Source organism: Pituophis catenifer, unplaced genomic scaffold (assembly GCF_029215685.1).
Source record: "Pituophis catenifer annectens isolate HBS135680 unplaced genomic scaffold, rPitCat1.0.hap2 SCAF_2, whole genome shotgun sequence".
In the NCBI taxonomy this organism is placed as follows: domain Eukaryota; kingdom Metazoa; phylum Chordata; class Lepidosauria; order Squamata; family Colubridae; genus Pituophis; species Pituophis catenifer.
Genome location: NW_027256882.1, coordinates 123,373,242 through 123,395,848, shown reverse-complemented (window position 1 = coordinate 123,395,848; position 22,607 = coordinate 123,373,242). Strand labels below are relative to the sequence as shown.

The 22,607-nt window shown below is 36.9% G+C and overlaps 1 protein-coding gene across 1 annotated transcript; it reads right to left on the bottom strand.

Annotated features, from left to right (window-relative positions):
- Positions 1-3,623: 3,623 nt before the first annotated feature.
- On the bottom strand, positions 3,624-15,665 carry FN3KRP (fructosamine 3 kinase related protein). The gene is made up of 6 exons (XM_070934464.1): positions 15,444-15,665; positions 10,591-10,742; positions 9,688-9,779; positions 9,159-9,235; positions 7,864-7,986; positions 3,624-6,296 (listed from the first exon to the last, which is right to left on the bottom strand). The coding sequence occupies exons 1-6, from the start codon at positions 15,582-15,584 to the stop codon at positions 5,958-5,960; spliced, it is 924 nt and encodes a 307-aa protein (XP_070790565.1). The 5' UTR covers positions 15,585-15,665; the 3' UTR covers positions 3,624-5,957.
- Positions 15,666-22,607: the final 6,942 nt, after the last annotated feature.

The following is a 22,607-nucleotide window of genomic DNA, read 5'->3' as shown; positions in this document are numbered from 1 at the left end:
TCACCAATGACTTTTGCAGCAAAAGAGCCATTTAGCACCTTAAAGACTAATGTTGGTTGTAACTAAAGCTTCGATGGAACAGTACATTTGGGTCTGTAGGGTCTCCACAAAACGAATTCATTGAATATGACTGCCTGGATAGTCCAGATTCCAAAACTTTGACTAACATCTGCCAAGGGAGTAATTATTCAGTCTAACAAACTGCACTTTTAGAGCTAATTATATGATCACTGAAGCAAAAACATCAAAAGAGCAAGAGAATGGTTTGGCAACCCCATGTTAAATTCAGTAATCATGCTCATTTGGAGTGTAATTGAACTTAAAGTATAATAAGGGAGGGAAAATCTACTGGTACTATTACTCCCGAGAAATATATTGAAGAAGACTACTACTACTACTACTACTACTACTACTACTACTACTACTCATCTGAGGAATATATTGAACATTGTATTTCAGTGAATGTCAGAACATAAAAAGGCATTCAAATAAAAAGAAATATGTGATAAATATTCATTTAATGGTATTTTGCTGCATCTAAATCAGGTGGCTTATCGATAAACACCAAAAGATGAATTAAAGGTAAAATCTATTACGTCCTTAGGCTTTCAGTATTGCAGAACAAAATTATAGTCACAGAAAGCAACTATTGGATATAGTTTGTGCTTTATTATTAAATTTCCATCAGTATATATTGGAAGAACAGCGAGGGTACAGAAGGTGTACAAATTGCTGAAAGCAATTTTTAAAAAGCCAACTAAGTTACTACACCCACATAAAGGTAAAGTTTCCCGTCCAGTTGTTTCCAACTCCAGGGGGTGGTACTCATCTTTGTTTCTTGTCGAAGGAGCCACACACAAACTTATTTCTGTGGTCATGTAGCCAGCATGACTATATACCATGACGCATGGAACGCTGTTACTTTTCCACTGAAGTAGTACCTATTTATTGACTCACATTTGCATGCTTTCGAACTGCTAGGTAGGCAGGAGCTGGGGCGAGCAACAGCTCACCCTGTCGTGTGACACTCTGGTCATGAAACCGGGCTATCAGCTTTCCAGCTGACAAGCTCACCATCTTTAACCGCTGAGCTATTGCGCTACCAGTATGTCTAAAAACATACTCAAATGAAAGCTGTAAAAATTATACTTGGAGGTGAGATGCAGCAGATAAATTGTAACTAAATCTTCCATCAGTTAAATCAAGTGTGGAAGAGCAATGGATTCAAGGAGATGAACTGGTTACATCAATATATAAAGAGCAAGTACATGCACTAAGGACTTTGTGACTTGGCCAAATGTGCAATCAGATAGTGAGCAAAGGGGTAGGTTTTTGTTTTTTTTTTGCATTCTTTGCACTCATTAATCAAAAGGTGTTATCAGTATCACACATGACTCCAGCAATAGAACAGGTTTGTTTTTGAATGATACAGAGCAAAGCACAAAAGTGAGGGTTGTTTTATTCATATATGGGTATCTTTATTTTTGTAACATACAAAAATATAAAAATAAAGCATTTATCCTAACTATCTATTGTTCCTCATGCTTATTCTTTATAATCTTTTTATTGTTACCAAAGAGTAGAAAATACCTGATTCCAATGTTATTTCTATCATAAAACCACAATTTAAGAAGTGTAGAAGAAAATCTCCATGTCATCTTTACTCTGCTTCTTACCTGACCTTCCAATGAACCCTGGGGCTGAGAATGCTTCGTTCTAGGATTGATCTAGACTTAGTCACATAAGGAGCTGTATTCTTTTGAATATAGCAGTAGCACTTAAGACTTTTATATCGCTTCGCAGTACTTTACAGCCCTCTCTAAGCAGTTTACTGAGTCAGCATATTGCCCCCAACAATCTGGGTCCTCATTTTACCAACCTCGCGAGGATGAAAGGCTGAGTCAACCTTCAACTGGTGAGACTCAAACTGCCAAACTGCTGGCAGCCGGCAGTCAGCAGAACTAACCTGCAGTACTGGATTCTAACCACTGTGCCACCACAGCCCTTATCCAGTGTAATATCTTTTTCCATGCCATTCTTGTAGCCCACCATTTTTAAATATACTTTCAAATCATAACATGGCATAGTCCTCAACAATCGCAACTCAGCCCAAAATTACTGTTGCTAAGGAAAACAGTTGTTAAGTGAGTTTTGCCTCATTTTATGATCGATCTTGCCATAGTTGTTAAGTGAATCAGTAACACAACTGTTAAGTGAATCTGATTTTCCCATTGACTTTGTTGTCAAAAGTTGAACACATGACACTGCAACCTGGGACACTGCAATCATCATAAATGCATGCCAGATCAATGACCATGGGGATACTAAAATGGTCTTTTTCAAACTGTCATAGGTCATAAGTAACTTTGAACAGTCACTAATGAATGGTTGTAAGTAGAGGACTACTTGTATTTTCTATCTGTAGAGGCAGATACTATTAAAATGAATTTCTGGGCCATTGTTCAAAAATATCTCTCAATATATCCAATGTTAAAATGTTTTGCTTCATTCTGTAATTGTGAAATTGACCGTACTCCTTTAATTATAACTTAAATTCCCTTTTTTGAACATTTCTAAAAGTCTTATCTTACTATTTTGTAAGAATTTTTTAAAAAGCATTTTTCATGGGAACTTCTTCAGAATCCTTTCAAAATCTTATTTCTGTTTTACCCGGACTTTTAGTTCATTTGTCACTTTCTAAAATCAAGCTTTTCAATCATCTTTTGCTGTTTATTCTGGAAAAAAATCCTCTTTTTAAGTCCTTAAATTTGTGTTTAAAATTTCTTTCACTAAAAATTGAAGGCAACTCACCCAGTGCTGTAACACTTGTCAATCCAAAGCTATCCTAAATAGCTGAAAAGCAGTTAATAAACAACTTCTGAAACTGGTTAGAAAAGAAAATATGTGGATATAAGTGTTGTTTCAAAGGTCCCAAGCAGAGATTAAACTAACTGGCTATTTCCTCATCTCCCAGAGCTGTAAATCTGCCAGTGACCACTATCTTGTAGTCCCCTCTTGAGGAGCAACTGTTTGGAGTACTTATGGGAGGCTCTTTATTCTGCCGTGCTCCTTGGCTCTGCTTGTCATGGAGCTGGTTTGTGTCTACCATTACTTCAACAGGATATTTTTGTAGCAATTCTTTAGCATTTATAATAAATTTCCATTATAATAGTTTGGAATAATCTTCAAGCATTATCATGACATTTAACTCTTGCTTTTAACTTTTTACTAATTCTTTTTTCTTTAAACTTGCTCAAGTCAAAAGTAATAATGTTGGACTTTTTTGGTAAATGTCCATCTATTTGCATATCAAAGATTACTCTTCTTTTACTGCTGAATTATTCCATATTATAATAAAAAATTTAACGGGAATTGGTTTTTTTAAGTTACAAACCATTAAGGTAGAATTCTCCATGATAATTTCAAGGAATTCACAATATTGTAATTACAAGTATTAGATAAAAAGGTTGAAAAGAATTGGAGAGATAAGCCTGGCTTTTTAATGCCTACAACATACAAGTGGGTACAATTTGAATTATTCTAGGTTGGGTAATGTTTGTACCAATAATTTTAATAAAATGGATCATGGCGAATTTATAATACCAAACAGGAAAAAAAAAAAGTGAAATGCTCAGGAATATATTTTATTTTAACAATTACAAAGGATGACAAACAGCAACTTCTTTAAACTCAGAAAACTAGTGGTATTGTTATGCAAAATGAGAAAGCAGGGAAACACAGAGACGATTGGAATTTTTAAGAATTAGTGTAATATTTTTTCCATATTGTAAAGTCAAATAATGTTAATTCAAAAACATTCCAAGGGTCTGTATGAGCATACATTCTATTAATCATGCCTCTCTACCGGTACCTACCTGGCAATTTAGAATGGACAGCCACCAAAAAGCAACATCTGAAAGAGCAAAACCCATATTCTAATTGTTTGCCATAAGAGATATATATTCTGCAGTATTTTGGTATTATTTCTAAAAATAATGTATTTTCATATGTATCCTTTCATCCAGACCCACATTTTATTTTCAAATGTGGTTCTGGATCTATTTACTACTCTCTAGAAAACTCTTCATCAGCACTTCACAATTGTTGTAAATCATGTTGGGTATTTCTAGTATACTTTTTCAAGTATTAGATAATACTGATTCAGCATTCCTGCTGCTGTACGCTAGAAACAAGCGGTAGCAGATTCATGCAAATGCAAAAACTAAGGGGAATTAGTAATGCAGTAATAAAACTTTTTTCTCTTTCTAATCTCCCCTGTTAAACAATCCACACAGAGGAAACTGATGCTGGACACATAATTATAGCTAAAATTAATTCTCTAATTAACTGCCCAGAAAAGTTAGCCCTTGCCTAACTAAGGTAGAAGCAACATACTTTTACTAAAAGATTCAATAGAATTAATATACTATCACAATCTGAATTAGAATTATTGTTGCTACTTTAGAGTTTATACTATAGGTGACAGACAAAATCAATAAATGATTTTTTTTCTAGCAGGAAAATTTTATATCTGATGGGGGGGATGGGAAATAATCATATATTTTAGCTCAGCAGTAGTGAATCAAAAACACCCTCTGGAAAAATAGTATTGTGAGCCTAACTGGTTGCAAGATACTACAGTCAACCAAAGTATTAAAATGGGAGAAGTTATGTGTATATGTGGAAGGGGAAGGTCAATCAGGTTTTGATTCCTTCCTCATAATCTAAAGTCTAAACCTATATTAATTTTAAGTGGTATTTAGCGTTTAGCATTTTATCAGCACAAAGATTGCTTTATTTTTATCACTACTCAAAGTAGTTCAGAACAAACTGTAAAAATCACTGATAGCCTATTTTAACCTCAGCCTTGCATACAATCCCAAGATTTATCAGCCAAAGCAGCAATGGTTGGCTAGAGTTTCTGGGAGCTAGAGTCCCAGCTCAGTTGAATGGCTTCAAAGAGAAATTATTCCACCAACCAGCCACAGAAAGTAACTCTGAAATAGATACAGCTGCCTATAAATAAACTTAATCCATGAATGTACATTGTACAACACAAGATTAGGTCAAGTTTTTTTGGTAGTTAGGAATATATACCAGCTGGAGCTTTACAGAAGGAAGACAAACCAGATCATCAAGCAAATTGTAGTGTGCTTGGAAGATTCAGTCAGACTCCTGAATTTTGACAACTGGAGCCATGCTAACAACATTCACAGTAGAAACAACAAAAGTCAGGCAGCATCCTATGTATTCCAATTTTAGCTTAGAACATGCATCTAATGTAAATGCAGCTATAATGATAAAACTGAAATATAAGTAATATTATAAATACTGAGAGTAATCTTAGTTTCATAGCAAGAAAGAAAATTCCCAATATATTCATATGTACCATACTATGAAAGAAAGATCACTAAGATCTCTGACTGTGCCTTTATCATTATTGTTATTTTTGTTCCCTTTCCACCCTGCTGGCAAAAAATGTATCTAAACTATTGTTTCAAGAGCAATTTTGTCTACTGCAACCTACTAAATCAATTCAATGGTGTCATCTTAACAGCAAAAAAGGCTTTCATGCAAATCTTGGATTATTTCCGCCTCAGACAGCTCTTTAATAAACTGTAGTTAATAGGACACCAAGGTTGGGACATAGTAGGATTGATCTTCAATTATGGAAAGGGGGTGATAATTTAAATTATAACTAGTGGAATATAGTAATTAAGATGTTGGAGTGGGATGAGGGAATTTACCCAAGGACACTCACTGGGTGACTTCCAGGTGATCATTATCTTTCTTTCTCTGTCTCTCTCCTGGGCATAAATTGGAAGCAGAGCTACGTGTACCACCTGGGGCTCCTGGATGAAAAACTGGGTATAACTCTTAATAAATTAAGTATCACAGATCACTGCAGCTGAAAACCCATGTATTTTTCCAAAGAGTTAATAAAATTTCACAATAAATCATTTCACCAGATTTTTCATAATATTTATAGATGACCCTCTGTAGCCTCCACCAAAATGATTCCAATGGTTCATGTAGTGAAATAGTTGGTAAAGCTTGAGCCGTTTATCAAAGCCTGGTGCTTTGGGGATTTTACCATGGTAAGCAGAATAAAATGAACCACTGAAACCACCAAACATCCCAGCAATTGCCAACTCATACTCAGAGTGACCATAGAAAGAGGCAGGATCAAAGATAATGGGCCCAGAATCATCTTCAGCTACATTTCCTCCCCACAGATCCCCATGTAAGAGAGCAGGAATTATTTTCAGATCACCAAATAAACTGGGTATCTTCACCTAGAAAAGAAAGAGAAACAAAAATAACTTGGCTGGAGGAAAGCATCTTTATCTAAGTAGTCATTTAACTGTACAGTACCTTTAAGGGGGGGGGGTGTCTCTAGGCACACTAATTGCAGTACTCCTAATTGTACCCTTAAAAAGCACATTAGTTTTACTGTTTTTATTGAATTTTCTTTGACAAGAAAAACAATGGATATAGCATTAAGAACAGATAAGATGGTTTAAAAAGGTGAACTGCCCTTAAAACCTAGTAAATAAGGTAGAGAATTACATACCAAAGTCCTACTCCAGAATCACTAAGTATAAATTGACTTGGATTGCATTCACATAGCATGCTATGATTTTCTAACCAAGGTCTATTAAATTTTGATCAGCTAAATTCACACAATCATGATTTGCAACCCAGACTAGGTATGTTCACAAAACATGCTAAGATCCAAACAAGTAACCTGAGTTTCTGACTTTACATGTGGGTAACTCTTGTCTGTATGTCACTTAAAATGGGAGAAGAACTTGAATTTTTAAATTTAATATGTATAAAAAACTTAACACTCAAGCCACAGCAAGAACACAGTAGGACCAAACATTTTCTTTCTTATTTATATAATGTTATTAATGCAGTAGCAGCTGTTCATTGGTTTACTACAAAATTATTATATATATATATATATATATATATATATATATATATATATATATATATATATATATATATATGTTTTACAGATTAACAGTGTTGGAAAGGACCTTGTAGGTTATCTAGTCCAACCCGCCACCCATATATTTGTCATGTATGTGTATGCATAAATACTATACATACATATGATTTTAAATTGAAATAAATATATATGAATTATTTATCCACTAATAAAAAACAGTATTACTAAACTGAAAAAAGGCAGAATTTCAAGCATATAAATGGAATATGGTAATTAATGGAATAAGCAAGCAATAAGCAAGTATCTTTATAAAACATTATTTTTGGGTTAGCTAACACTATCAATCTGACCAGTTTTTGGTACTGAAATTATTATTTATACTCTGCTATTGTAAAAGCAAAAAATAATTTCAGACTGATCTTTCAAAAAAAATAAGAAATTAGAAAACAGCATTATATGGATTCATAGAAAGTGAAAAAAAATATTGATTACAAAAAAGGGCTATTAAGAAAGGAATATTAAGCTGAAAACCAAAATCTGCTTATCTCTAAATAAGTCACACAGAATTCCACAGAAGTCGCTCTTAACTAGATTCTATAGAATGTGTTATGAATGCGCTTCCCTGCAATAAAAAGCTTGGCAAGAACCCACAAGTGGCATCTATACCAGTTTGACCCACTGAAATGGTTCATAATAGATTTGAGCAACTAAATCTCAAAAACGAAATAGTTTTCATGTTTCACTTCTTATAAGTTTAAGTTAACTGATAGGTAAAGGAGCTCTCATTAATCAGTTTGAGTAGAAGAACCCATTGTTTCACACCAGTAGAGTAGCATGGAAATTACATTGCTTTGCAAATACCGTATCATGAGGATGCCATTTTGAATTTCCATAGAGATCACTACCTGGAGTTGAGCCCAAAGCTCTCTTGCTTCTCTGTCTCCTGAATTCTTCTCAATCAAATCCATCTGAGGCTGAATTCGTTGCCTAGCAAAGAAATTTACCCAGTCTTGTTGCCAGTCATTAACCTGCAAATAAAGTTTTTTGTTGTTGTCTTTGCTATGTTTGTCCATCAAATGAATAATCATTTCCACTACATTGTCTATTTTAATCATATTTTTGCAGGGTTTACATATTTGTAGCATTTATAATACTAATCAATAATATGAACCTATCTCCCAAATTGGAGTATGTTTTTGGAAATAAATTCCAAGAAGAAATCCTTTCTTCTCCTACATACCATCCGAGTAATTCCTAATATTTTAAATAATAATTTCCTAAGATTTTGGATTGTTGCCATTGAACTGCACTATTAAGTAACATCTTAAGTAGCAGCTAAACTTGGCTAATTTCAAGAAGATGATCAGCTGTGCCAAAATACTGTTTTTAAGAGAAAATCCTGGCACAGTAGCATCACATTGAACTCACATTTTGGACTCTACTGCATAAATTAGCTATTGCTACCATCATCCGCTTAATTGCAAAGTACATCTATTTTTCAGGGAAGCAGCAGCAATGACATCTGTCATTCTGCTACCACAAAATGGATATCAGTCAATATATTGATGATACTAATACTGTATTGGACTCTTTATACCAAATCGTACTTCTCTAAATTATCTCTTAAATTAATCATTCACACACAAAATATGCACTGCTTCAAAGTGGGCAGGGCACAGTAGCATACCTGTCAGTGCTTCTTTTAAAAAAATCTACATTTATTTTCTGTGCTCACATAGCACTCAACCATGTTGAAAAGCTATGTTGGAAAAAGTGTGAGTGAATGCTCAGCACCTCCCCAACTCAAATACATTTTCCTAGCATCACAGAACTACCATGTGCACCTAAGAAAAGATAGCTTCTTTACGGTCTCACAAGTATGCTGTGTACACCTATACCATTCAGAAGCACTTTTTCTTGTTTGGAATCCAAGTGCCACACATCCCTAAAATGTGTATATATTAGTGCTAGGCAGCAGTTTAAATAGGTGCTCCGGTGTAAGTGAGGGTGTGAACACTGATCTTCTTTGCAACTCTTTGAACCAAATATTCTCTTTTCACATTTATGCAGTAGCTGCAGAGGTGGCCACACAATCCTTGGAAAGGGCAGGGTTGCTTTAATGATTTGCAAACAAATATGTATGTATGAAGAGTAACACAACAAGATTTTGCAAAGCAAAAAACAGTCAATGAAAGCCTACCTGTGGAAGATAACCGCAACAAGTGACAGAATGAAACCCAAACTCTTCCACAAACTGAGTATCCATCTGACTTTTACCTTGAATGGAAAAAAAGATATACTGGTAGTTTACTACTACAATAGATAAGTACCCTAAATACTAGATTATTTTACTCTTCTAAATGAATCTAAATCTTCTAAATGGATGCAGAAATAACTGAGATTATATATGTGAGTTCAGGCTACATATTTTCATATCTCAAGAATTATATAAATATTGCTCTTCAATTTCCATCATTCATTTTAACAATGAAATAAGATATCCAATATTGAGGAATACTGAACATTTAAAAGATGGTTCTTATGAAAATCCTACTGACAAAGAACAACCTTGTTACTATTGACCGTCTTTCTATTCAAATGAAAGGAATTTTCTAGGGCTATACAACCAGGTTTTGTAGGAGGTAAAGCAAAACTGTTAGAAGCATTAACAATTTGATATACAATAAATTTCTGGGCTTTAGAAATTCTCAAACAGCTAAACCATTTACCAATAGTGTTTGCATCTTTCTTCAATTTTTCCCCAAGCTTTTGATTATGAAGATGAAGATCAGCCAGCTGAATCCCAAGTTTTTCTGCGTGTCTAAAAAGTCAAAACAAATTATTCTTACCAGCAAGTATCAAATTAACAACTGAAAATAATTGGGTTTGGTTGAAATGGCAATGGGTATTGTTAATACCGAACTTGTTGGATCTTACACTGAGGATTTGTATATTAATCTGACCATAGTGTTGCTTCAAACTTTGATTATAAGACTGTTAGTAGTTTTCAATATTTTTTAATAAAATGTGATATATTTCATATTTAATAAAAGTAATCAAACTAGTAATTCAGTATTTTATTAATTTACTACAAATATTTTTTCTACTATATAAAAGCTTTAAAAATGCTAGTATAACTTGGGTACAAACCACTCAATATTATTTTGGTTCCTTAATAGTGCTCTCTTTTAGGTCAGATTTCACAAACTTCAATGGAGCAAATCCAGCGATCAGTGACTCAGGGCTGCTGGTTTTCCTAGCAGAGAACTGCCAAAGCTCATGCTATATGATTTCAGCAGCCACACCTCCCTGCCCCTTATTTACTTTTTACACTAATATGAAAACCTCCTAAGAATCTAAAATATGTCCAATATTTGGTTACTTTTCAGTTAACTACTGAACTGAGGCTGTATACAGTACTCCCAAGTTTAACTTAGCCTTGGTTTAACCAATTAACCCAATTTTGTTTGTTTCCACAATGAACTATAAATTTACAGACTTAGATCTGTCTCAAGATAAACTAAATTGTAGAAGCCTAATCCGTGACTCATGAAGTTACAAGCACAGTCTAAAGCTGGTTTAGTACCATGTTCTTTTTAAAATATTGTAATTTTTTGTCCTCATAACTTTACCTATTGAGACCTCTCATGTCCAAGTGTTCCATCACAAATAAAGTACCACCTTCTGGCAAATCAATAACTTTGATAGGTTTAGGAACTTTCACAGTCTGTGTTTGCAGAATAGCATCTAAACTTGCCATCTCTCCATCAAACATTCTTCTGGCCTATCAAATATAATAAGAAAAAGCTATTAAAATATTTCTCCTGCATTGAATAGTAGCCCTTTTCAATGGTGTACATTTAAAAAAAATAATAACAGTAACTTCATCACAAATTATTTTATTCAGAACAAATATAAATGCCAAACTGTATAGTTCACATTTCTTTATGACCCTGCTGCCAGATTACACTAAAGAATGGAGGGAGTTTTAAAATCGAATATTTATTTATTAGATAAGACATTTCTAATAAAGGAGAATATTTGTTGGTCTGGGTTGACATGAGAGGTCCTTGGTGCTCTCTGAGCTTGCTTGTTTTCTTGTAGATGTTTCATTACCCAAACTAGGTAATGTCATCAGTGCTAGTCAAGCATTGATGATGTTAGTAGCACTGATGATGTTTCTTAGTTTGGATAATGAAATGTCTGCAAGAAAACAAGCAAACTCAGAGAGCACCACGGACCCCTAATGAAACATTTCTGCGTAACACAGAAGACAACAACTTTGTGGAAACATAAACACTTCAATATCTTTGTAAATGATTTAGATGAGGGAATAGAAGGGGAACTCACCAAATTTGCAGATGGCAGGAATAGCTATCACCCTAGAAGATAGGCTCAAGATCCAGATGGATCTTGACAGACTTGAACACTGGGCCCTATCTAACAAAATGAAATTCAATGTAGAGAAAAGTAAAGTCTTACACTTAGGTAAGAAAAACCAAAAGGTGTAATCTGGCAGCAGGGTCATAAAGAAATGTGAACTGTACAGTTTGGCATTTATATTTGTTCTGAATAAAATAATTTGTGAGGAAGTTACTGTTAACTTTTGAAATGGATGGAAACTGACCAAGGAGAGATTCAATCTAGAAATGAGGAGGAACTTTCTGACAGAACAATCAACCAATGGAACAGCTTGCCTTCGGAAGTTGTTAGAGCTTCATCTCTTGAGACTTTCAAGAAAAGATTGGACTGCCATTTGTCAGAAATGGTGTAGGGTCTCCTGCTTGAGTGGGGGGTTGGACTAGATGACCTATAAGGTCCCTTCCAACTCTGTTAATCTGTTATCTGTATTTACAATAGGCAGCTTCTAACAAATGTAGAAGCTTAGTAACAAATATTCCACCATTATTATTTGTGAGTCATTACCATATACCACATTAAAATGACATTTCTACCTGTTTTATACAAGTACATTTAGTTACCATAGTATAATATTATATCCTTGTTCAGTGTGTGAGACTTCAAGTTGAAAAAATAATCCAAAACCTACAAAAAAGTAGACAATCCTTTTAAAAAAGATGACATTTACTAATGATGATTTGCAGGTTTAAAACATGCTCTCTTTCACATCTTCAAAGCAGAAATTTCTCATAATGTTATTTCATTCATGCAACCAGACCTTCTATTTTTTGCTATATTATTTCATTTTACATGCTAATCCACAAGTATAGGAACTTCATTAAATTATTCCCCAATGAATCTCTTTTATTAAATGCTATTATGATCAGATTTTACTCAATAGATGATACATAGTAGGGAAACCTACTGTATTCCCAATTCCTCAGGACTACCATACAAGTATGCGTCCTGTTCACATTCTATTCCTTTCCCTATAAGCCAAAAGAAAGATTATTTTAAATTTAAGAGGAGCCCTTACAAAAGCAAGAGTGAACAAAATAAGCACAGACAAAAGTTGTCTAATGCCTTGAAAATCTTGGGAGGGCAGTTTCAACAAAAAATAGAGCTAGAGATTTCTCCCCATCTTATAAATATGTGCAAGAATTATACTTGCATATCTGTGTGTGTATGCCCATGTGTATGTGTGTGAATGTATACATACATACACACACCAATGTCTAATGCTAGAAAGAACTAGTTTGGTATATGATTAAGGCACCAAGCTAGAAACCAGGAGACTGTGATTTCTAGTCCTGCCTTAGGCACGAAGCCAACTGAGTGACCTCAGGAAGAAGACAATAGCAAAGCATTTCTGGAAAAGCCTTGTCTGGCTGCCTAGGGACTACAGTCAACAAGAGTCAAAAACTGACTCAAAGGGTTGCATAAATAAATGTCAGAAGTTACACTCAAAAAATAAGGAAAGAATAAATCATGTACACAGGAATGGAATAACTACTCATTAAAAGTAATTGTTTATAAAATGAAGTATCCTATTTATAAAATTAACTGATTCCCTTTGCACATGCAAACCACTTACACACAGATACATGCAAGCTACATACACATATTCCGCTCTTCCTTTCGAGAAAAAAAGAAAAAGAAAACAGGATGGAGATAGGTTAGGAAATATAATAGCTGCCCTAGGAAGAAGGAGAAAAAGGAACAAAGACAGAAATAATAGAATGAAACAAAAAGAAACCTATGTACAGTAGGTACAAAAAGGACTGAGTTTATCAGGCATGAAATCTGATAGGCAGCAGCTAAATCTTTAGGCTAATCATCTAGTTCAAATGAGCCAGGTCATCTGTAGATCTGCAAACTACAAATCCAGAAACATACTACTGTAATCCATCCCTGGCTTAACACATATAATTGAAATTCAAACGTCTCAACTTTTGCATTTCTGCAGCCTGTGCAGCTGGGAAATCTTCACAGTGGCCACTATTCCCAGGAAGTACTGTACAGTCTCCTCTATTCATGTAATGTTCTTTGATGAGTTTATCATTCCTACAGCTAACCATCTTTCTCAAAGTCCTGTTATTCAACAGCACTTATCCTAGGGCTGCATCTAAGCTGTACAAATCTGAATAACCAATAGACGGTGGCCAAGAGTTCCATAAATCCTGACTCTGCTTCTTAACAGCAACAATTTTTTTTAAAAAAATGTTCTGTCTGTTGATGCAACTACAGGAAAAACACGTAGTGCATGGATAATCTCCAGTACTCAATCTTCTTGTGATATTTAGCAATGCAAAGAAAACACTCTGCTGATGATTAAAGACACTTCAGTTTATTATTTCATATCCTACTAGAAAAAAATTGACTTTTAAATGGATTCAAAGTGATTACTACAAAGTAAAAGGTTCTTTCAGGGTTCTATTCGCTAGGCAAATTCAACAAACTGAAGTTAAGTAAACCATTGTTTAACACTGTGCAACACAAGAAATGTTTCATACAATTTGTATTCTCAAAAGCACCCATATGTCTGAGCCATGGGTTACATATAGTGTTACATGTAGTGGACAGGCCCTATGGCCATGTAAACCACTCAGAGTTGTTCAGGTTAAAATGGCCTTAAATCTAATAATTTTTTTAATTCTTCATTGCTGAGTTGAAATGTTATCTATTCACCATAAGTTGGTAAAACAGAATACCAGCATTAATCTCCTGTTGCTTCTCTTTCCAGTAATATAGTTTGGAAGAGCAGGTATCTGACTAGAGTAGAAAACACTGACATAGTATCAGAATCGCTATTTACTAAAACAACTAAGGACAACTTAAGCCCCTGTGCCTTTAATGATTTGGGACCAAACAAAGGTAACCCTTAAAGAGTCACACCAGAAAGACATAGCCAGGACATGTTTATTTGAGTTTCGATGCAAGAGTGGAAAGGCCCTATGTGTACAGGTAATCCTCGACTTACAACAGTTTATTTAGCAACGGTTCGAAGTTACAATGGCACTAAGAAAAGTGACTTATGACCATTTATTACACTTACCACCATTGCAACATCCCCACGGTCACATGATGAAAATTCAGACGCTTGGCAACTGATTTATATTTATGACAGTTGCAGTGTCCAGGGATCACGTGATCACCACTTGTGACCTTCTGACGAGCAAAATCAATGGGGAAGCCAGATTCACTTAATGACTGTGTTGCTAACTTAATAACTGGAGTGATTCATTTAACAACTATGGCAAGAAAGGTCATAAAGTGTGGCAAAGCTCACTTAACAAATGTTTCAATTAGCAAGAGAATTTTTGGGCTCAATTGTAGTGATAAATTGAGAACTTGTATAGGATATCATGGCTAACTCTATGAATCCAGTTTTCTCAACACACACACACAAAACTAGGGCCCAGGAAAATCTATGGACCAAAGGAAAAATTCTGCCTATCAATACCTCCCCACAACTTTTTTTCAGGGCAACCCAGGTCTGCCATCCTGCAACCTAGACCAGGGGAAACATGCTAGCAGTGTTCCAATATTTGAGGGGCTGCCACAGAGAGGAGGGGGTCAAGCTATTTTCCAAAGCACCTGAAGGCCAGACAAGGAATAATGGATGGAAACTCATCAAGGAGAGATTCAACCTGGAGATAAGGAGAAATTTTCTGACAGTGAGAGCAATCAACCAAAGGAACAGAAGTTGCCTTCGGAAGTTGTGGGAGCTTCATCACTGGAAGCTTTCAAGAAGAGACTGGACTGCCATCTGTCAGAAATGGTGTAAGGTCTCCTGCTTGGGAAGGGGGTTGGACTAGATGACCTACAAGGTCCTTCCAATGCTGTTAATCTGTCTATCTAACCTGAAAGGAATGCCTCTCTGTGGTGCTCTTCAAAAACCATACTACAACAACCCCCCACCCCCTTCGCTTTCTCCCCGTTGCAAAGAAAAGCCTCCCTTGGTGCAGGTACATTCAGAAGGAGCCGTAGTAGAAAACCTCAGCCAACCAATTAACCACCCGGGAGTAGTTGCTTTTTTTTCCAGCCTAAGATTCCCGCCCTACCCCAGTCTGTGTCCTCCCACCTCGGCCTTGTCATTGCGCTTCACGTAGACCTTCCCGTGGTCGATGTGGAAACTCTCGCCGTGGCTGATGCAGCCTCCCCCCGAGTGTCCCGCAGGCCGCAGCACCGAGGTGCCAAGTTCTCGCCGCAAAGCCGCCTCCATCGCAGGAGGTCCTGGAAAAGCTGGGCCACGCACCAACCCGGCGCTCCTCTGCGGATCCCGAGACACCCGGGAGTCACAATCCTCGCCCCTCCTGCGCTAGCCGCCCCCCTACGCCAACTGAACTGCAACGGCGATCTGAGTGCCCGGAAGAAGAAAACCCGGCTCGGGGGAAGGCAGCGCCTCCGAAGGATCCAGCGGCTGCCTGCATCGCTGCGATGAAAGGAAAGCTGAGCCTGAACTGTTTGCTCCTGGTCTGGATTCGCACTAGGAACCCAGTTTGGATACTTATAATTCGGAAGAAGCCAGAATCTTGACGTAAACCCAGAAGCCACGGTTAATTTCATAGGGGAGCATATTTTGGGACTATAAGTGGTTGCGCACACACGTCATGCTAAGTGTGAATAACCCATAATAGCAGCTAAGCTCTAACAAGATTTCTTTGATTTTAACACTGCATGGGAATCAAGTCTGAACCAAGGCAGAGCTTCACTAGGACTTTTTTTAGTGTATTGTGTGAAGTCAGTTTTCCCTTGTAATTTGGAGTAGGCCAGCACGCCCCTTCTGTATTAACAACAGATTTAAATTTTGGGTTTGCTCTACTAGTCTACATTATTGAAATTATTTATACCAGTGTTTCTTAAGTGTAATATTACAACCCCAAAGGCTCCTCCCAAGTATCTCTCAGGGTCTGCACTATCAATATTATTTGCCAGCGTATGCTGAAAAATAATGCAATATTAAAATCCCATCAAACAATCATAAGCAGTAAAGGCAGCAAATGTGTTGATTTTAATTTTGAATATGGTAAATATCAATAATTATAACCCATATGAACAAAAGCTATTTTGGGATCATCCATAATTTTAAAAAGTGAGAGGATCCTGAGAGGAAAAAAGCTTAAGAAACACTGGTTTATACAAACCTACCTTTCTATACATTTCTTACAAGAAATTAAATGCAGAAGGACCTTTGGATTTCTTTTAAATAACTGAAAACATGCATGCAAGGAACTTAATGCATTTAAGAGTTGTTTTAAATACTAAAGTTGTGTATTGACAATACTGCTTTCCTAAACAGTAACAGAATGCTTAGTGTTCAATGTGCGGAATAAATACTGTAAATCATTTTCTAAAGACTTACCCCCCAAAAAATCTTTTTTATGTCCTCTAACCTGTTTCTTTCACTCTATGGATAAAAGTCCATCAGATATATAGGCTCCAGTTCTAACTGTATTTAGATTCCTTACTCTATAGCAATTTCTATACAGAATACCAAAGAAACCAAAACACAATAACTTAACATGATGTGAATCCAGCTATATTTGTTCAATGAGCCATGCTCATTGCTTGGCTTAGCATAATACAGTATATGAATCTAGAGCAAATTTTTACAATTTTTTTTAATTTAAAAAAAAATATTACTGAAAAGGACAAAGAAACTTGAATTTGTAACAGTTCGTTGATTGTGATTGAATGACATTTTTCCATGGTTAACCCAATTTGCATGACACACCTAACCACAAAGTAATACACAGGCTATGTTTATACAACATACCAGTGCAAATTGTTCTTGGATAGTTTGTGGTTCAGGTTATGCTGAGAACACAACCAGTGCAATAATGACAACAGGCTTTATATCATTTCAGCAATGGCTGACAGATGTAGTGGCCAGTATGAAATTTTACATTGAAAACCCAGTCATGTCTCTATTTCCTTTCTCTTGCCATCGAAGTCACCTATCTTCCTTTCAAAGAAGATTTGTAACAGATTTTGTACAGTATAGAAATAAGAATGAAATAACTCTTCTAACACTGATATAACTAAGGACAATTTAAGTCTGTTTGTCTCATGGTTTTGGGACAAGAGTATATCAGAATAAAAAGCCTATCAGCCAGGGTAGGGTTAGGTGCAAGTAAAGAAAGGCCCTTTGTCATGTTGGAGCCTGAGTCCATGGAGGACAAGCTGGAGCTGGGGCCTAGGGAGGTCGAGGGTGCGGCCTCGTTGGCTCCGGAGGAATGTGGGGAGGAGCAGGATGAGGCAGCCCCAGGTCCCTCAGGCCTGGGACGGCTTGCCAGCAGGGAAGAATGGGGGCAGGAAGATCAAGAGAGGGGGGAAGAGAAGTCAGGCAGTGGAGAGGAGGAGCGACAGAGCTCAGGTGATGAGCAAGTACCACCCCCCTCCAGATCCCCAAGCACAGAGAGTAGAGAGAAGACGGGAGCACCGCAGGCCAACCCAACGATTCAGGAGGAGAGCGCTCCATTCCTCTTCACAAGGCACACCTAGGGACTGAGACTTAAGGAGACACCGTGGGGAGGAGCACTTGTCAAGAACAAGCGCTGAATTGGTGGAATTTCATGTGCCGTTGCCAACATCTGCAGTTCGCTGGACTTCTTGCCTTGTTGCTGCCTTGTTTCTTTGCCTCATTGGACTTCTTGCCTTCTTGCTGCTTTGTTCCTTTGCCTCACTGGACTTCTTGCCTTGAAGCCATTGTGCTAATGGTGTTTTGTTGGACTACTCACAGCCAGAGGCTGCTGGAGGTGTGTATGAGCACTTTCATTTTTCATTTTCATTTTATTAAATTTGTATACCGCCCTACTCCCGAAGGACTCAGGGCGGTGAACTTTGATGCGGGACTTGCATAAACGTGCGAGGCTTCAGAGGGAGAATTGGAGCAATAAAGGGGAGTTTGAAATATCGGCTGACTGTTGCCTCCATGCCTTGCCCCGGGACATCACACCCTTAGTGTGCTTATAACATTATTTACTGGCAATATCTTTGTAGTGTGGTAATTGTCCATAAGAGAGTGTCATGTGAAAATTAGTAAACAAACATAAATACGTCACTTAGGATAAACAAATTCACTGGAAATCAACCTAAATGACATCATTGACAAGGGGAAATGCTAATTCTGGATAACTGGAAATCGACTATCAACAACTCAAGCATGAACATTGAATGGCAGGAGTGAAATCCAGCAGGTTCTGACAGGTTCTGGAGAACCGGTAGCAGAAATTTTGAGTAGTACGGAGAACCGGCAAATCCACCTCTGGCTGGCCCCAGAGTGGGGTAGGAATAGAGAATTTGCAGTATCCTTCCCCTGTCATGCCCACCAAGCCACGCCCACCAAGCCCACAAAGCCACGCCCACAAAAACGGTAGTAAAAAATTTGGATTTCACCACTGGTAAATGGCCATTATACAGGTAGTCCTCAACTTACAAACACAATTGAGCCCAAAATTTATGTTATTAAGTGAGAAATTTGTTAAGTAACCTTTGCCCCATTTTATGACTTTTCTTTCCACATTTGTTAAGTGAATCACTGCAGTTGTTAAATCAGTAAAATCACTTATTTTTAAGTGAATCTGGTTTCCCCATTGACTTTGCTTGTCAGAAGGTTGCAAAAGGTGATCATGTGACCCCAGCACACTGCAATCGTCATATCTGTGAGTCAGTTGTCAAACATCCAAATGTCAATTATAAGAAGATATTAATCAAATGTATGGAACAAAAGTAAAATAACTCATCCCTCTCTTTTTCTCTGTTTGTCTTTTTTTTTTCCCTCATTTTATATCACTTTGCTATGGTGAGCGCTGATTTCCTCTCAGTAATTCCGTGTAAGACGCAAGCAAAACTCAGCAAGCACAGTTCAGCTCTTTGCAAAATGCTGGTTTATTCACATCGGCTTCCAGATACATGCTGCGATTCGCAAAAACGAACAAAATCAGCGCTATGGATCCCTGACGGTGAGCGTTTAAATAGCCCGCCCGTTCATTACTTCCATTTCCTCCTTAATACAACGCCCTTGTTATTAGTACCACACCCTCCCTCATCAGCGTATCGGGCTTCAATGTGCTCTGGAGCATTCTTCTGCAGCAACGTTCATGAACCGCCCTACACCCGTCGCACACACCTCCACCCCACACCCCGCACACGACCGCCTGCACCCAGTGCCACCATCACCCCGTGTGTATGAATGTCTTATGTATGTTCCTTGCTGCTGTCATCTCTTGGTAGCATTGTCGAGCGTGCTGCGAGGCTCGACAGTGACCATGGGGATGCTGTAATGGTCATAAGTGGGAGAAACAGTCATAAGTCATTTTTTCAGTGCTGTTATAACTTTGAATGGTCACTAAGTGAACTATTGTTAATTCGAGGACTACCTATATTTGCATGTGTCTAAGTTAAGTAATTGTGGCTTCTAAATAATGACTAAGCAAGAAGTAGAGTATTGAATCATATGTTTAATAAATTTACTTATAAAACCCTACTGTGATGTATGAGGATATGTAAAAACTTAATAGCAACTGCACGACCAACAGCAATCTACAGAATATCAGATAATCCAAAACAAATTTCTCAGATATTTAGAGAATATAAGGGATAAGCATACCTGTGTGCTTTTTTATCAACCATTTATTATATCTACATAATTCATGAAATAAATAACTCAGTATATTGAACTTCAGACTATTGTTTGGAATATATTCGTACATTGCTTTCTCTTTTCCTAATAAGGATGTCTTTCTAGTGCACAGTAATGTTCCAAAGATATCCTAATTGGTCAACCTGCTGTTTAATTAGAGTTTATTTCTGTACAACAGCTGATTTCCTAGGCTGAAATTATTTGTGACTCACTAGTTAATATATACATACCAGCTTTAAAAAAAGACAGCAGCTGAGAATTGAAGAAAAGGTAATTGGTATCTGCTGGCTTTAATTTGCTGGTTTTAGATGAGTAAACAGAAAAGTATCTCTTAAGATGCCTCTTGGTATATGTTTATTCTCAAATATTTTAGTATTTTCTTTGGTGATTCTGTATCGTTGAAGGCTTGCTCAGGGGTACTTTTTGAAATATTTTTCTTTCATTTCTAATGGAAGTTTTTTCAAAAATGGATTTCTCTGTATTATTCCACTGTATAAAAATACTTATGTAGATATGTTTTTTAGACTACAGGTAACCCTTGACTTACTACCACAATTGAACCCAAATTTTCATTGCTAAGCAAGACAAGTGAGTTTTGTCCCATTTTACGACTTTTCTTGCCACAGTTGTTAAATGAATCACTACAGAGCCTTGGTGGCGCAGTAGACTAAAGTGCTGTTAAGTAGCACCAGCTGCCTGCAACTACTGCAAGTTCAAATCTCACCAGGCTCAAGGTTGATTCAGCCTTCCATCCTTTTGAGGTAGGTAAAATGAGGACCCGGATTGTGGGGGCAATAAGCTGATTTTGTATAAAAAAGAACACTGCTTAGGGGGGGACTTAAGCCCTACTAAGCAGGTATATACAAAAGTAAGAAGACTATTGCTTAATGTATTGTAAGCCGCCCTGAGTCTCCGGAGAAGGGTGGCATATAAATCAAACCAATAATAAATAAATAATACAGTTGTTATATTAGTAGCACAGTTGCTAAGGTAATCTGGCTTCCTATTGACTTTGCTTGTCAGAAGTGTAGAAAAGTTGATCACATGATCCCAGGACATTGCAGTTGTCATAAATACATGCAAGTTGCCAATTTTGATCACATGACCATGGGGATACTGCAATGGACATAAGTGTGAAAAACGATCATATGTCAGTTTCAGTGCCATTGTAATTTTGAACAATTGCTAAATTAATGAATGTAAATCGAGTGGTCACTTAAAATAGATTAGCTAATTTATGTAAGTGAATGTTCTCATAAATCCAAAACTCAAAATAGTTATAACTGCAATCCCTCTATTCGGGTCTGACATTTCATCTGGAAGTTCGTTGTCTATCCAGGAGCACCTTTCCCTTTTGATCTCTTACCATATCTATGGACATTACTGTTCACTCTGTTGATATATAGCATAGATTTGGTGTCTTTTACTGTTTCTCATTTGCTTCATTCAATTACATCTATCTGCTACTTTACTGTACTGAAAGTACTTCTGTCCTGTACCAGTTCTGGCTGCAGTACTGATTAATGCTGGTTCATGACCTTGTGTTTTGACTACTGCAATCTTCTCTCTGGGCCTCCTGTAATGCCCTGACTCATCATTACAGTTCATTTTATATCAACCTAGTCTATGGAGATTCTCAGCCATCCAGGTCATGATTGTCCCAAAGGTGCTTTTTCCAAAGGCAACTGGATTTTCTTTGTTTTTGCTTGACAAAGTGTTGCTTCTCATCCAAGAAATTTCTTCAATTCTTAAGAAGTTCAATTGCTTTTGGGGAAAAACACCTTTGAAATACCAGCCTAGGATATTAACCAACCAATGAAATGCCATCAGTCATTATCCCCTGCATTATTTTATGAAGTTTCCTATTACACACAAATTAGTTTTAAAATCTATATTATGGTGTTGTCATGGGAAGAAATACCCATCTGGTTCAGTTCCAAGCTAGGAGAAAGACACTGGAAACATGGAGGCTGATTGGAAAGATGGTTTAATGATGAAGCAGAACCTCATGGGTTCTGGGCAGCTGACCACATGGAGGGAGTTGAGCGTGGGTGGCTTTTATACCGTCTCTTGGACTTTGCACTTGAATTTCCTGCTCCTATGCAAGAACATGTATTCTATTGGCTGTTGTCAGACTCCCATGGTGCCATGTAGAGGTTATGTTTGTCTGAGCTAAATTTGATTGAAGTTTCTTATGGTGATGCAATGAAGAGGCTTGTGTTCAAAAGGGTGTTGTGCAATTCCTATTGTGTTTTAATGGCTTTCCTCCTGTTTTGGCTCTCGGGTGAGTATTTGCTTATGAATAGAGCTATCTACCTCTTTATCTCTTAAGTGCTGACATCTGCTGAGGGCTATTAAGAAAAGTGGGGGCTGCTTTCTCCCTCAAAAAAAATGTTTCTCCAGTTCTCATCCAGGGAAATATAATATTCTGCCTTTTTAATATTCCTCAAAATATTTAATTCTTCTAGAAGAGGGGTAACTTCCCCCAGTATTATAATACTTAAAAGTTATACATAAGTAATTGTTCAGTCAGGTCCAAGGTCAAGAAGCTAAAATTTTTATTTGATCCAGTAACTATTAAATAACACTGTTAAACGACAT